This window comes from Propithecus coquereli, unplaced genomic scaffold (assembly GCF_000956105.1).
Source record: "Propithecus coquereli isolate 6110/MARCELLA unplaced genomic scaffold, Pcoq_1.0 Scaffold110, whole genome shotgun sequence".
Classification (NCBI taxonomy): domain Eukaryota; kingdom Metazoa; phylum Chordata; class Mammalia; order Primates; family Indriidae; genus Propithecus; species Propithecus coquereli.
The window spans coordinates 5,172,774-5,187,742 of NW_012134970.1; the positions used below are offsets into that span (position 1 = coordinate 5,172,774).

General features: G+C 36.7%; 1 protein-coding gene across 1 annotated transcript in view; it reads right to left on the reverse strand.

Annotated features, from left to right (window-relative positions):
• C6 (complement component 6) overlaps nucleotides 1-14,969 on the reverse strand; it is an 82,194-nt gene that overhangs the window by 16,534 nt on the left and 50,691 nt on the right. Inside the window, exons 8-12 of the mRNA XM_012649577.1 lie at nucleotides 12,605-12,727; nucleotides 3,623-3,789; nucleotides 2,077-2,302; nucleotides 1,097-1,268; nucleotides 699-810 (exon numbers count right to left, since the gene is read on the reverse strand). Coding sequence (XP_012505031.1) covers nucleotides 699-810; nucleotides 1,097-1,268; nucleotides 2,077-2,302; nucleotides 3,623-3,789; nucleotides 12,605-12,727 — 800 coding nt within the window. The remainder of the gene's footprint in view (nucleotides 1-698; nucleotides 811-1,096; nucleotides 1,269-2,076; nucleotides 2,303-3,622; nucleotides 3,790-12,604; nucleotides 12,728-14,969) is intronic.

Genomic DNA, 14,969 nt, shown 5'->3' on the forward strand with positions numbered 1-14,969 from the left:
TATGAAAAAATAATTTAAAGATACTGTTGAGTTTAATAAAGGTAAAATGAAATAGGGAGCATGATTTCTGTAATCAATTTTAAATATGTATCTCCTGGAAAATTTATATCTAAAGTGACAGATCTGTCTGACAAAAAGGGTTTATCTTTTTTTTTTTTTTTAAATATTGTGGCTAATGATAAAAAGATAAAACGAACAGGCACATTAAAATTGCTTTGACTGCTTAAAAATTCTGCAGGTTTCTAACCTCATAAGACAATACAGACCGAACACCTCCTATGATTATAGCCAAGTCTAGTTTGCCTCTCTGATGATGTGCCTTAGGGCATGAGTTTGCTCAGAATCACAAATAAACAGCCAGATCTTAGGTGAAGATTCTTACAAGTCATCCAAACCTATATTATGCAGAAGTTCTACTCTCTCTTTATAAAAATGTATCTTAATCATGTGAATTAAGTAGTACCAAAGAACACAATCCACCTGCTATCCTTTGGTCTAACAATCAGGAATGGAATCATCTCCAGGGAATTCAAGATAGAAGAGTGGAAAAGCATCTCTAAATACTATCTTGTACTTTTTAAGTCAACAGGAGATTATTAAAATAGGAAAACAGTAACTCTAATTAAAAGAAAATTCATACTCTTCAAGTTTTTCTTTTTTTTGAACTCCAAACCCAAAGTGATGGTCAGGATGCTTACCCAGATAAATCCATTTTCCGGAGGAACTGGCTGAAGACACCCTGAATCTGACTCTATCTCAGGAAGATCGACCTCTTTTATTTCTTCGTCATCACTGACACATGGTTGTCCACTAAAAGGGAAAAATAAATATGTGTGCGCATGCGTATATATGTTCATACACATATTTACATGTGTATGCATATATGTGTGCATATAAACATTACATACATATATGTATGAAATAGAAAATATTATGTACAGAGAAAGGCAAAGCAGCAGATCCAATGCCTCACTAATATGATGTGTTGGCACAAGTAAAATTCTAGTTATTTCTTTACTTAGCAGTACGATAATAGCTATGTGAACAGTCTATGTTAGTGGGGTAGCGACCATTCTTCCTTCCTACCCAGACTTACTTGTTTTCCATGATTGAAAATGTGCAGTCTTCCTCTTGCCGCTTCTCCCCGTTACAGGGTTTCCCTCCATGTTGGGGGGCAGGGTTATTGCATTCTCTGGTTCTCGATCTCTTATACGTAGCATCACACGTGCTCCAGGAAGACCAGCACCCCCAGTTTCCATCTACTGCATCTGAAACGGAGGGATACCCACCCATGGGTCATGGTGCAGCTGAGAGAATTTGGGCTTTAAAGCCACTCCAACCTGGTTTTCTCAATTTTTAGCTGTGTGACCTCCTCTGTGGAATATTATAGGATTATTGTGAGGAGTAAAAGAAATTACTTTGGAAGGGGCCTGATACATTGCCCGATTTCCCTTTCATATTCTAATAGCCTAAATAAGATGGCAACCATTACGGATCATTTTCAACTGTCACAAACATTTGTGTGTAAGTACATGCACATGTGTGTGTAAATGTGAACATCTTCTGAATAGAATATATATCAAATAGTGTTTTTTAAGGTAAGTGGAATTTATTCTCATTCCCAAGCCTCATCCTCTTTCTAAAGAGGATTTGAGGAAACCATGAACACTCCTTAGTCCTGTGTGAAAACTTTGGTTGTGACTTAATTTATCCTTTATCACAAAGCCATCCTCATTCCACATTACAATACATAGGAGGCTTATAATATTAATAACAGAATCATATATTTTGTTTTATAGTATGTTTTATTTTATTGATTTTTATATTACAGGCATTGTACTGGGTAGATTCCCATTTTGTGGATGAACAGAAGGAGGCATAGGGAAGCTAGACAACTTTCCCAAGGTCACATAGCTGGTAGGTTACAGCTGAGACGCATACATTTTGCTGGTTATTTTCCTTGTGAGTTTGCACTAGGTTGAAGTTGCTAATAGAAGTTTTGTTTTAATTGACCAATTTAAAATATACTTTGGAAGAGAAAAGGTGTCTACCTCACAACAGATTACTGATACTTACCGGATTTATAATCTGGAGACCGTCTCTCACAGTTCTCGCCATAGGTGCCACTCTGGCACACACACAGACATTCGGTCCCTGAGAGTGTGGGACGGCCGTTATTAGGGCACGGGGCACACTGGCAAGGGTCAAACTTGGCTGCATATTCCCGAAAAGCTTTCCTAAGGTTGTTCCGCTTTGTCACTGCACAGGGGATGTTTCTCACCAAGTCCACGATGGGAGCAAGCTAAGAGCAGATGATAGGAGGTCCAGTTACATTCCCGTTGGCAATAAGTTGCCATCACTGCCCAATTTTCATGGAATGAGAGGCAAGGCCTGGAACATTCCACAACTCAAAGGGACTATTGTAGAATATAGTGTAGCTGCCTGTTGAACTCATAGAGAAAAGCCCTCTACCTGAGGGCAGGTTTGATATATCTAGAACTTACCTTCCCTGAAATTCTGTGGAAGATGCCACATGTGAAGTGTCTCTTACTTGGATTATTAAGCATCAGATGCATACATCAAAGTACTGAGATAGGTGACCAAAATTAGGCAGCTCATTAATGCTCTGCTGAAAACTCACTAAGTTTGATTCAAGGAGAAAAATCTAGAGAGGCTGAAGAGAGGTTTTCCACGTTCTTTATTTTTCCAGGGACATTTTTGGCTTTCGGTGGAGTCAGAGGAGAAAAGATGGAGTGGGAGAAAATAGAGAAATTAACTTGCTGGTAGAATGAATGGAAGAATTACAGCGGCAAATAATGGAGCTAATGATAAATCAGGGCTCATTTCATTAACATTGTGAAACCTCAAAGAAATGACCATCAAGTGCAATATGTGACTCACTAGTGCCTAGAGGGCAGCTGGGTCTCATTTTTCTACCATAACCTGTAGAGCTCAATATATCTTCATGCTGCATGTAAACAATTCCATTTTTATAAGGATTGAACCCCTTTATCTTCATTGAAATGAAATGAATATAATAGCTTTTTCAGAGGCCCTTTTAAAAATGTGGTTGTGTTTTAGGCAAAACTGGTTCTAAAAGGCATATGACTGATATGTGGGCAAAGCATTCCATAAATAATAAAAATCATCTTTTTATGTAATTATGACAAATATAAAACTGGTAAATTGAATCAATGGTGATAGAAAAAGGAGGTCAAATAGGTCTTAAATCCCATTTATTCCACAGAGCTACACATGAAGATTTAAGAGTGCTCATCAAAGAGTTGCGAGAAAAACACAGAATCCAGATTTATTATATACATAGGAAGATGAAGAGTACTACTCAAGGCAAATTGAGCAGTTTTATTCACTAAATTCCCTTCCCTGGTATTTTGTGCGTGCTAGCAATTCTAAATACTGTACTATAGAATGCTTGTTTGAATAGCAAAAGCAATAGATGTGCGATTTAACATTTAGAAAAAGGTACATTGTGCAATGAATACTAAAGAAAGACATTTCCTTTATCGTCTGAGAAGCAAATGAAAAAGAAATTATGTAATGTGCAATTTGGGCTGCTAGAAAACTACTTTAACTCTTTCACTGGAATACTTTTTAATCTTACCTCAAAGTCAATCACAGCAGGATTTTCCTTCACTGATTCTAACCACTCAGAAAATACCTTCTCCTCTGGACCAGAATTTCCTTTCTCCCATGCCAAAGCTGCTGCATACTCACTCCTTCCACCTCGAACCAGGGATATGGCTTTCTCTGCTCCCTGCAAAAATGAACCTGAAAGGTATTTAAAAAAATTACCTACTTGATTTTAGTGCAAATTCATATTAAAAAAACACCCTATTTGCACAGGAGGGAGAAATAGATGGTACAGTATGTAGCTCTGTTAAGTAAGCTAAATGAAAAAGCAAGAGACACTCCATGGTATTATTATTTATTAAGCGTCTAGCATATGCCAGATACTTTACACACATACATTATCTTATATAATTCCCATGACAACCTTGAGAAGTAGGTATTATTATAAACATGGACATTGAAGTTGAAAGTAATTTGTCCTGGAACGCATGGTTACCATGAGGCAGCACTGGGACGCAAATATGCCCAGTCTTGACTACTCTGCTCCCTACGCTTTGATACCAAGCACTCAGCTTTTGATTTATATTATTAATAGTATATGTCTTGGGCCTTTAAATAACAAAAATCACATGGCTTCTGACATTCAATCGACTGATATACTGGAAAATTCCAATTATAGGGAAAAAACAAAATGATAGACTGCTTTTAAACTTAAAGACAGGGGCAAAAAGCACAACTGAGAAAAAAATTAAACCTCAGGTTAGGAGTTGGCACAATGTTTCTTCAGAGGCAAAGGCATTTAATGTTAAACTATATAGCACAGATCTTCTACGTGAATTTTCAAAACAATTCTCACTAACTAATGGTAACTTCAACTAATATGGGTAGAAACTGAATAGCAGGAAATTACAGTGAGAAAGTTAAATGAAAAGAAGGCTAGTGATATGGCTACTAGTTAGTGGCATTGATTTGGTGTCTATTTTGGAGTATCAGAAGGATTAGCCATGGCCCTATTGTTCAGAAATTCCACAGTAAGATAGTCTAGAATGATTAGAAGAATGGGTGAAATACTCTCCCTATGAAGAAAGTAGCATGGTTGTTTTCAAACTGAAGTGCACAGGAAAAAACAGAGGGTATAAGAAGAAAACTTCATTGTTTATTTTTCATATAAAAGTGGGAGAGAAATTAGTGTTTGTCAACGTGTCATATACTGATTGACACTGGCTCTGTCACGTTATTTCTATTTAGATGATACCATGTATTTCACAAACAGATTGACACTGGCAAGGGTTATCTATGGTAAGCATAGGATCCTAAAGAAAGAGTTATAGTTAAATTTATTTACTATTTCATTAGCTAGTTTGAACAGAACTAACTCTTACAAGTGAATAAATGGCTTAAAAAGACTCCAGAAAGAAAAATGCAGATGGAACATGATGCCAATAAGAAGATAGAATGAATATTTCTACTTCTTTCATAATAGTCTCATAAGCCACAACAAGAGATTAACACCAAAGCTGACCAAAAACATGTCAACAAAACTTGCAAGGAGCTTTTATGAAATACGGATTTATCATCAACAATGAGCTTTCTCCTAAGTGTATGCAGCCACCACTGTGAGGAAGACAATGAAAAATTCTATTTCTTTCATATAGGCTATTTTGTTTTGAAATTTTCTATTTTCTACATTTTCATATATTTTTGTACCTAACATATTTTTAGAATACTGTATGTATACCATTTGTCAGTAAGTGTACATAAATTAGGGATATATCCTCAAAAAAATGTTAATGATATCACTACAGATTTGACAAGTTCAAGGTCTAGCAATTTAACTGAATTAGCTCAGGGTTAGAAATAGGCAAATCTACATTCCTGTGTATGTTTTACTCTTCAATATGTCTTTTATTTTAGGCAAATTGCCATAAAAAAACTTTGTTGAGAATCTGCTATGTGCTAGGTACTAAAGACTGAGAGAAAAGTAAAATATGGTATTTGTATTTGAAAAACTTGGACTCTCAATTAGAAGACCAAATAGGTACATAAATATGCTAGCAAGACTATGGAGAAATAAATAGGGAAGGACAACAAAAAGGGAAGGAAGGAAGAAAGGAAGGGAGGAAGACAGAAAGGAAGAAAAAAAAAGAAGGAAGAGAGAGAGAGAGAAGGAGGAAGGAGGAAATGGTAAGAAAAGGAAAGAAACAAAAAGACCAAAAAGACAACCAGTTTTTGCTAACTCTTACTCAGTGGTAAAAACAACGAATGATTTCTGAGTAGGACAGTGAAAGAATTCTGAGATCTTCGGCAGTTAGGGAGGGTGGTACTCTGAAAGGAAGACTGACATGGCCCTGAAAGCAAAGACAAGACTTATTGAGAAGACGATGGCCTTCCAAGCTGCGGGAGCATCACAGGCAAGGACGTGGAGTCCGGGGAATATGTGCCATGCTCTGGGGACAGTGCACAGGGCATCAGTTAGAGGTGAAGCTGAAGGTTCAGATGGGGAAGAGCAGCAGAATAGAGAGGATCTGGAGGTAAAGCCAAGGAAATTGGACTTTATTCTTTAGGTTTAGAAAGAACTGCATTCTCTAGAAACCATGTAAGGTTTTGAGGTGGGGAGATGACATGATTCAGGAATATTAGCAGTGTCGTGTCAACTGGGTAGCAATGGGTGATTGAAAAGCAGTCTGGAGACTATTTCAACAGTCTCTGACTTTGAAATGTCCTCCCATTCCTACAGGCTGAAAACTATGGGTCCATATTTGGCATTTCCTTATCCTAATTCCTCTATATCAACTTGGTTTTCTAAGTAGCCCTCATTCAGTCTAGTATTGTCTCACATTTTTAGTTAACATTTGTACTGAAGTATAATATTCACGCAAAGTATACAAATCATAAGTATACAGCTCAATTAAATTTTAAAAAGTGAACGCCCATGTAATCCCTGTCCACATCAAGAAATAGAACACTAGCAGCACCCAAAAGCCTCCTTCATGCCTTCATCCAGTCATTATCCCATCCCAAAATACAAACACCAATTTTATTATTATTGCTATGAATTAGCTTTGCCTATTTTTGAACTTTATATATAAAATCATAAAATATGTACTCTTGTGCCTGTTTTTTCCCACTCAGCCTTATGTTTGTGAGATTCATCTATGTTGTGTGTAGCAGTAGTTAATTCATATCACAATTTATCCATTTTACTCTTGGCAGACATTTGACTGGTATCCAGTTAATAAATAATACTGCTTTGAACTTTCTCATACATTACTTTTTCTGTGTATTTGTGCATATTTCTGTCAGGTACATACGCAGTATTCTTTCTTTCTTTCTTTCTTTTTTTTATTTCAGCATGTTATGGGGGTACAGATGATTAGGTTACGTATGATGCTCTTACCCTCCCTTCCCCCCAAGTCCGAGCTTCAAGTGTGTCCATTCCCTCGGAGGTGTGCATCACACTCATGTGTTCATTGAAAGACATGTATTAAAGATTTATAATGCACTAGCTGTGTTGGTAAATACTGAGGACATAAAGACCATGTCCTAGATTTGCTTATAGTGGAGGAAATAGAGGGTAAACATAATACAATATAATGAGTGCTATGATACTGTGAATGCAGGTTGCAATGAGAATAAATAGGAGGTCACCTAACCCTAATTATGAATAATGATAGAGGTGGTAATCAGGAAAGGTTTCCTGGGCTATCTGGTAAAAATTATAATGTCAAGATTTGTTTCTTTAAAATAATTACATCTTAGCATATTAAACACTTAAACCACACAGAAAAACTCAGCCATCATTTCCCTTGTTCGGTCTTAGTTTTATATATTAAATGAATACAATTCTCATTGCCTCACCAACTGTTTCTTCATTCCGGAGTTCTATTTATCTATTGAATTAATATCTTGATATTAATTTTTGTGTTTTTAAACTTCCTTTATCTTTGCCATTTCTCTCATAATTGAAATTGCATCACAGGCTTTCTATATGTACAGCCTCAGGGTAGAGAAAACTTAGAGAAAAAGAGTCAAACTTTGTCTTTTGAACTCCGAAGTATATTTTTGTAAGTCTAGCAGAAATCAAAGCTTTGAAGGCTATGGTTTCCAATGACAAGGGCCAGGCTCTTGAGAGGGAATAAAGATTCTTGAGTTCTTAATGCTTGAATTTAAATATCGAAAGCCAAACCTACTATGATGATTCAGAATATAGAATTTATAACATCAATCATAGAATGATAAAGAATGTATAATAACATAAGAGCCATTTTTCTTCCCAAAAGGAGAAAAGATTTTGAACAGTTAGGAGAAGGGGGGATATAAGATATATGACATGTGTCAACTAAGATTTAGACTGGGTGGATTCCTTATTTCAGACCTAGGGTTCTACCACTTTGGGCAGAGTGTTTAGGAGAAATGGTGGTATAAGAGAAATTCGATATAAACTCATACGAAGGGTCTGCAAAAAGTTCATGGAAAATGCGTATTATGAAAAAGATCATGCATGGATTTCAAAATTTTTTTGCACCTAAATAACTTCTTACTAACTTGTTATAACATGTCTGAACAGGATCTAGTTTCAGACACTAAGAAGGATAAGGCATCACTTTGAAAAGAGCCCTATCAGGACAACGTGAATTCTGCTAAAATTGAAGCAAGAATAAACATCAAATTTATGGTGAAGCTGGAGTGGAAGAATGGTGAAATCATTGATGCTTTACAAAGAGTTTTAGAGGACAATGCTCCAAAGAAATCAGTAGTTTACAAATAGATAACTCATTTTAAGATGGGAGTGAGACAATGTTGAAGAGGAAGCCTCCAGCAGTAGACCATCCACATCAATTTGCAAGGAAAAAAAAATTAATCTTGTTTCAGCCCTAACTGAAGAAGACTGATGATTAACATCAGAAACAATAGCCAACACCACAGACATCTCGACTGCTCCAGCTAACACAATTCTGACTGAAAAATTAAAGTCGAGCAAACTTTCCACTTGATAGGTGCCAAAATTGTTGTGCTCAGATCAACAGCAAACAAAAGCAGAGCTTTCCATGGAAATTTTAAACAAGTGGGATCAAGATCCTGAAGCATTTTTTCAAAGAATTATAAAAGGAGATGAAACATGACTTACCAGTATGATCCTGAAGACAAACCACAATCAAAACAATGGCTACCAAGAGGTGGAAGTGGTCCAGCCAAAGCAAAAGCAGACCAGACAAGAGCAAAGGTCATAGCAACAGTTTTTTTGGGATGCTCAAGTCATTTTGCATGTTGACTTTCTGGAGAGCCCCAAAATAGTAACATCTACTTATTATGAGAGTGTTTTGAGAAAGTTACCTAAAGATTTGCAGAAAAACACTGGGGAAATCTTCACCAGATAATCCTTCTTCACTACAACAATGTCCTGCTTATTCCTCTCATCAAACAAAGACAATTTTGTGAGAGTTTTGATAGGAAATCATTATTCATTTACCTTACAGTCCTGATTTGGCTCCTTCTGACTTCTTTTTGTTTTCTAATCTTAAAAAATCTTTAAATGGTACCCGTTGTTCTTCAGTTCATAGTGTAAAAAAGACTGCATTGACATGGTTAAATTCCAAGAAACCCTCAGTTCTTTAGGGATTAACTAAATGGCTGGTATCATCACTTACAAAAATGTCTTAAAATTGATGGAGGTTATGTTGAGAAATAAAGTTTATATTTTTTTCTTTTAATTTCATTTTCCATAAACTTTTTGAATTCCTCTCATATGCATTTTATCTAACTCTTCTCAAGTAGTAAGATGGAAATTGCAAACCTTGTAGAGAATATTTTATATCCAACATGGCATCCAAGCAAGTGGTCCTTTGGGTATCCTTAAAGACCCTCATACTTCACTATGATGTGCAGAAAACAGGCAGGAGTTCCTTAAACCCTGAAGAAGGCAAGGAAGTCTTGAGAGAGGGTTGTAGACACAAAAGGACGTGGTGTTGGTTGGTATGAGAAAGATTCAAAGGGTATGGGCCTCATAACCAAAGACAAGTCAGGTCCATGGATATTGGCAGTGGCTGCCAGTGCATAACAATGAGAACCAAAGCAGGGAAATGATTTCTTGGCTGAGGCCAGCAAAGGCAAAGGACAAAATGCTAACAAAGGTCTCATTCTTCCTCTGATGCTAGAATACTACCTGACCACTCTTCCCTACCATGTATGCATAGGCATACATGTGCTTGCAACACACACGAGTGCACACACACACACACACACACACACACACACAGATTGTCCCTAAGAAGCAATGAAGGAGAAGGGTGAGGGAATTCTGAGTTTGACTAAAAATTGAAACCCAGAATGACTGGATTACATTACATTGGCAACTTTATATCTTATATCTTTCACCACTTAGAGGAAATAGCAATTTGAGAGATATTACATTTCATTTTGGAGAAATAGAAAATATCTTAACTTTCAGCACCTACATTATTCCAACTGTTGTATTTTTTTTTATTCATCTCTTTGCTGCTTGGATTTTACAGTTGAGTAGTTTTTGTCAGTAAATGCTTAAGAATGCGTATTTTCAGAATTCTCTTATGTTTTGAGAATGTCTTCCTGTCACCTTTACATATGAACACATTTGTTTCCTCTCTCAGAAATTTGTGGACATTCCTTTATTGTCTTGTTCTATTGAATTTTGTTATGGAGAAATCTGAGGCCAGCCTGATTTTTGTTATTGTTGCTGTTTTGGGGTAGGATTGTTTTTTCAGCCATGATACTTGTAAAGTTCATTTAAAAAAATTTTTGGATTTAATAAATTCACCAGAATTTGTCTTGAAGTTGCATATTTGAGTAATATTTCTGACATATATAATCAAGAAAAATTTCTTGCTTTATTTCAGGGACATATTCTTATATAGTGTCTTTTCAAAATACAGTTTTTCCATTTTATTTGTTGGAATCTCTAATTCAAGGGCACTGATTCCTATGTATTAAATTATGTTTTTCCTTCCATTTCCATTAGATTTTCTTTAATAATATCTGAATTTGTCTTTGTATTTGTTGTTATTACTTTAGATCTTTCTTATATGTGATTAATGTTATTAATTTTATTTTTAGATAATTATATTTTGTCCTTGCAGTGTCTAATTTATTTATAATGATAATAGTGATGTTTCTCAATATTTGCTTTTATACCTTAGCTGTGAAAGCTTCCTTTTAAATTAATTTTTATATTTAATCTTTTTATCTGTGAGCTGTTGGTTTATTAAATTCATATTCTTAGTAAATTATTCTATTGCATGATAAACTAGTATAGTATCTGTATCTGTTTTTTGATTTATATTACTAGGTTATTTATTTTGCATGCTATGTTCCTTTTTCCCCTTTTTCTTTTTTTGCTACAATACTGAAGTGCAATTGTCAAGCCAGTTCTTCTCATTTTGCTTATGCTTAATACAGGCATCTATATGTAGACCATCTATATGTTCTGATATTATATTTAAAATTGTCTATTGGTTATTATAGTAAATATTATATTTTTATTTGTTCCTTCTCTGTCTTCCCTGTGAGAATGTAAGCTTCAAATTTGGGAGTTTCTGTGCTTTTGTTTCCCTTTGTTCTGTGCAGAATGAGTAGCAATCAGTCAGGCAAAATAAGGGAATAAGAGAATTTTACAAAGAGGAAGGAGTTATTTATAATAGGAAGGCATAGGACAGAGCATGACTTGTTTAGAAGGCTGCATAAAGTTTAGCTATGCAGAGATAGGCAGGAACTTATACTTAAGACCATGAAGAATCATGACATATTCAAAGTAGGAAGTTTCGTGAATAAGATTTGCCATGAAGAAAATTCCTCTCACAGAAATGTGTGGAATAAACTGGAGGAAGACAAGACTAGAAGCAAGAAGACCAGTTAGGAGGCTTTTGTGATAATCCAGGCTGGAAATAATGAATGAAGGGTATACCCATAGAAATAAAGACATGGAGACAATTTGGAGGGGTATTGAGGAGGTAGAGTGGATTATGCATGGTTACTTATTAGGTGTGGAGGCTAGAAAGAGTGCAGAACCGACAGTCAGGTTTCTGGCTTGGCTGACTTAGTTGACGGCAATGCCATTCATCAAGACTGGGATTGCTTTCTAAGGAGAGGGAAGGCGAAAGGAACCAATTATTGCTGGTCACTATGTGAGGCCCCTTATAAACATCATGTTGCTAAATCTTCACAATAGTCCTATTAGGCTATAAACTAGTGAACTGTTTGGATTTTACAGTTGAGTAGACAGTGATGGTAACCACTGGCAGCAGGGAGAGAATATGTGAAGTGTTGGTGCCTAGGGATGTTTAGTGGACGTAGGTGTCTGAAGCTCAGAAGGGATGGCTGGGTTGGGGATGAGGATGTAAGAGTAAAAGCCCATAGGCAGTGGAGTGGCTGACACTCTGGGAAGGAGTGAGATCATTCTACAAAACCTGACTTCTATCGTCTTTCTTCAGTAGTTTTACCCGGATTTTCTTTCTCTTTCTGTTTGCCAAAGTGTTCTGCCGTTTTCAGTGCATAGACCCAAAACAATTCTCTTCAAGAAACATGATGTATTTTGTTCTTGGGATTTCCCTCTACCCATTTTCTTCTGCCCATGGTACTTTTATAGCCTTTTAAAAAATAAACTTCTCTTAGACCATTATCAGTCTATATTTTTAATGGCTATTTATATGTGTTCTTACTTTGTAAGGCCCTTGATAGGAAGGCTTAGTTCACACCTATATTTACTTCACAATATCTAATACCGAGTTTTGCCCGTGGGAAAAAAAATCAATAAATAATTGTTCATTAAATTGAACAACATACGTATAAGACAAAGAGAACCTTAACCATTGCTAATGATATTTTATTTGCAACCCCCACCTCCCCCCCAACACAAGGCTCTGAGGCAGATAAATAAAATAAATGAAAAATTAAAAATAGCACAGTCATGTGCAATATGGTGCTTACATGACAGCCAGTCTCAGGGCACACTGGATAAGCTGCTAAGAGAGAACAGTGTTACCTTCATGTTTTTCTGATAGCTTGTTAGTAGTGCACCGGTGTTGCACTTTTTTTTTCTTAAAACCCAAAACACGTTTCTTTGTTTCAATCCGGATACAGGTTTTGGTTTCTTCCTCTGTTAAGCCTAGGAAGTTGAGTACAAACAAAATTCACTGAGAATGCACCATGAAAAACTCAAAGAGGAACCTGAGGCTCTGGTCACTTCTGGAGCCACAGATACTATATACCAGCCCCCTCTTCCTTGATACCCATAAACCTGAATGATTAACAGCTTTACCTACAGATTCAATCCTGCACATGCCCTGAGATAGTACAGAACGGAAGAGTATCTGTAAGTCCCACCATCCCCCTCCCCGCCTTCAACTGACCCTAAGAAGCCCATGCTGAGCTGCTGTGGCCCATCCCATGGGGATTGTGTTGGCCTGCCCTTTGTTGCCACTCCACACAATGGAGCTCTAGGCTGGCCCTTTCTATTGGCTGCAGCCACTATGTAAGCCAGGCAAATCAAGAGATTACGACATGGTCTTATCTGTTCCCCACTGGAAGGCCTACTTTCTGGGCCACAGCTGATTCTGTGAGACCTGAGTCCACTTCACTTGCTTCCCTTCCCGTTCATCACCTTAGGTGTAAATCTTTTTGGTCATGTCTCCTTCCCTGAGCACTCATTCTCATACTCCCCTGTGCTTTCTCTCCCTGACTCAGCTGCTCATTCTGCCCCTACCTCCAAAACTTTTTAGTTAAAAACTAAACTCAGAAATTCTGACTTTCTGACCTAAGGACTCTTTTCAATCTCTTTATCTTATTATGTTAATTCAAGCCTGGACTTGATACTGTCTCCCTGGTTGTCTCCAGGGGAGGTTGACACTGCCTCATTCCCACCCACTTCAGGTGTGGGAGCTGGGATTGATATCTTCCTAGATTTCTGGTGTTGCTTCCATTGGATGACACTCTATGGTCCTACAAGTCTTGCGAAAACTCTGACGCCCTGAGGCTTAGGCCACCCAGTTATAATACCTTTACACCTCACAATTCTTCTCCTTTATCAATCCCCCAAGCATCATTTGTTGAAGATTTTGGCATCTGAATCACTTCCACCGCAATGCCTCTGTTTGTTCTCAATGACCTCAAAATCAGTGTGTGAGTGTAACAGCTCAGGGAAACAGATCTAGCATCTTTGTAGTCTGAGTTGGTACTACCTATCTGGGATAATTTGAGGGGAACCAATGTTTCCTTTTTCTTAACATCTTCCCAATCCACCTAACTCACTGTTGGAAACATCAAAATCAAAATCCAGGTCTTCTGATGTGTAGTTAAAATTTGCCTTGCAAAATACAAGTGCATGAGAGCTAGAGCTGTTAATACCAGCTCTTAAGCACCTTAAAGCAAAGCAGTTTATCGAATACTGATATTTAGGATTGCAGGTTACAATAAACAGAGATGAGTGTTTTCAGAGCTTGAGGCACGGGTTGAGTGTGACACTGAAATGGAAACCTGAAGGCACATATCACTGAGAAATGAGGCTGGGTAGACGCAAACTGGGTCTGCCTACCTCATTTTTTTTTTTATGACAGTTTGACACATTTGAAGATATGCATTATTAGTTGGAAGTAAAAAATTCTTGGTTTGAAGCCCTCACATTTATCTTGCATCTTCAACTCTAGCAAAAATGATGTCTGTTTCTGTCGGGCTGAATAAATATGGTTCATTTTTCTTCTGGTAGCATTGTTTTTATAAGTGCGTCAGTCAAGTTTTTAGGCCGTGCTAGAAATTTAATGCATCTATATTGCATGATTCTTATTTCTTCTTAATTTTTATTAGGTTTTTGTTATTTATAATTGAAAATTAAATTGTGTGTATCCAGTTAATTAACTACAACATAGTGAATTAACTATAAACTTAATTTCATTTTCTGAGGGCCATCGGTGAATCCTTGAGGATTTAAATAATAAATCCTTTGTATGGCATTGGATATGTAGTGATTAACATACCGAGACTTTATCAATAAATTTCTGCACAAGCTTTTTCTTCCCTGTAGTAGGTGCTGTTGACTGCTGCCCGACCTCTACCTCTATTAACTAAGAAGCTGCTCGATGCTGTAGCACCTGGCGTCTTAAACTGAATGTCCCTCTGCTGTGGCACAGGGATGAGTATTTTAGTAATGTCCTCACCCACTCTGAGCAAAAGTCAATAGTGTTAGTCAAAAAATGTCATATTAATAAACAGTGGGGTGAATAAATTTTTACCTCCAACTCAGAGCAGAATATGGCTTCTCAACAAAAGGAGTTTAAAATTACCATCTTGCATATTATGCTATTTTTGTTGTTTAATGTTTTCACTGTATTCATGAAATTATTTTCACCTTGCAC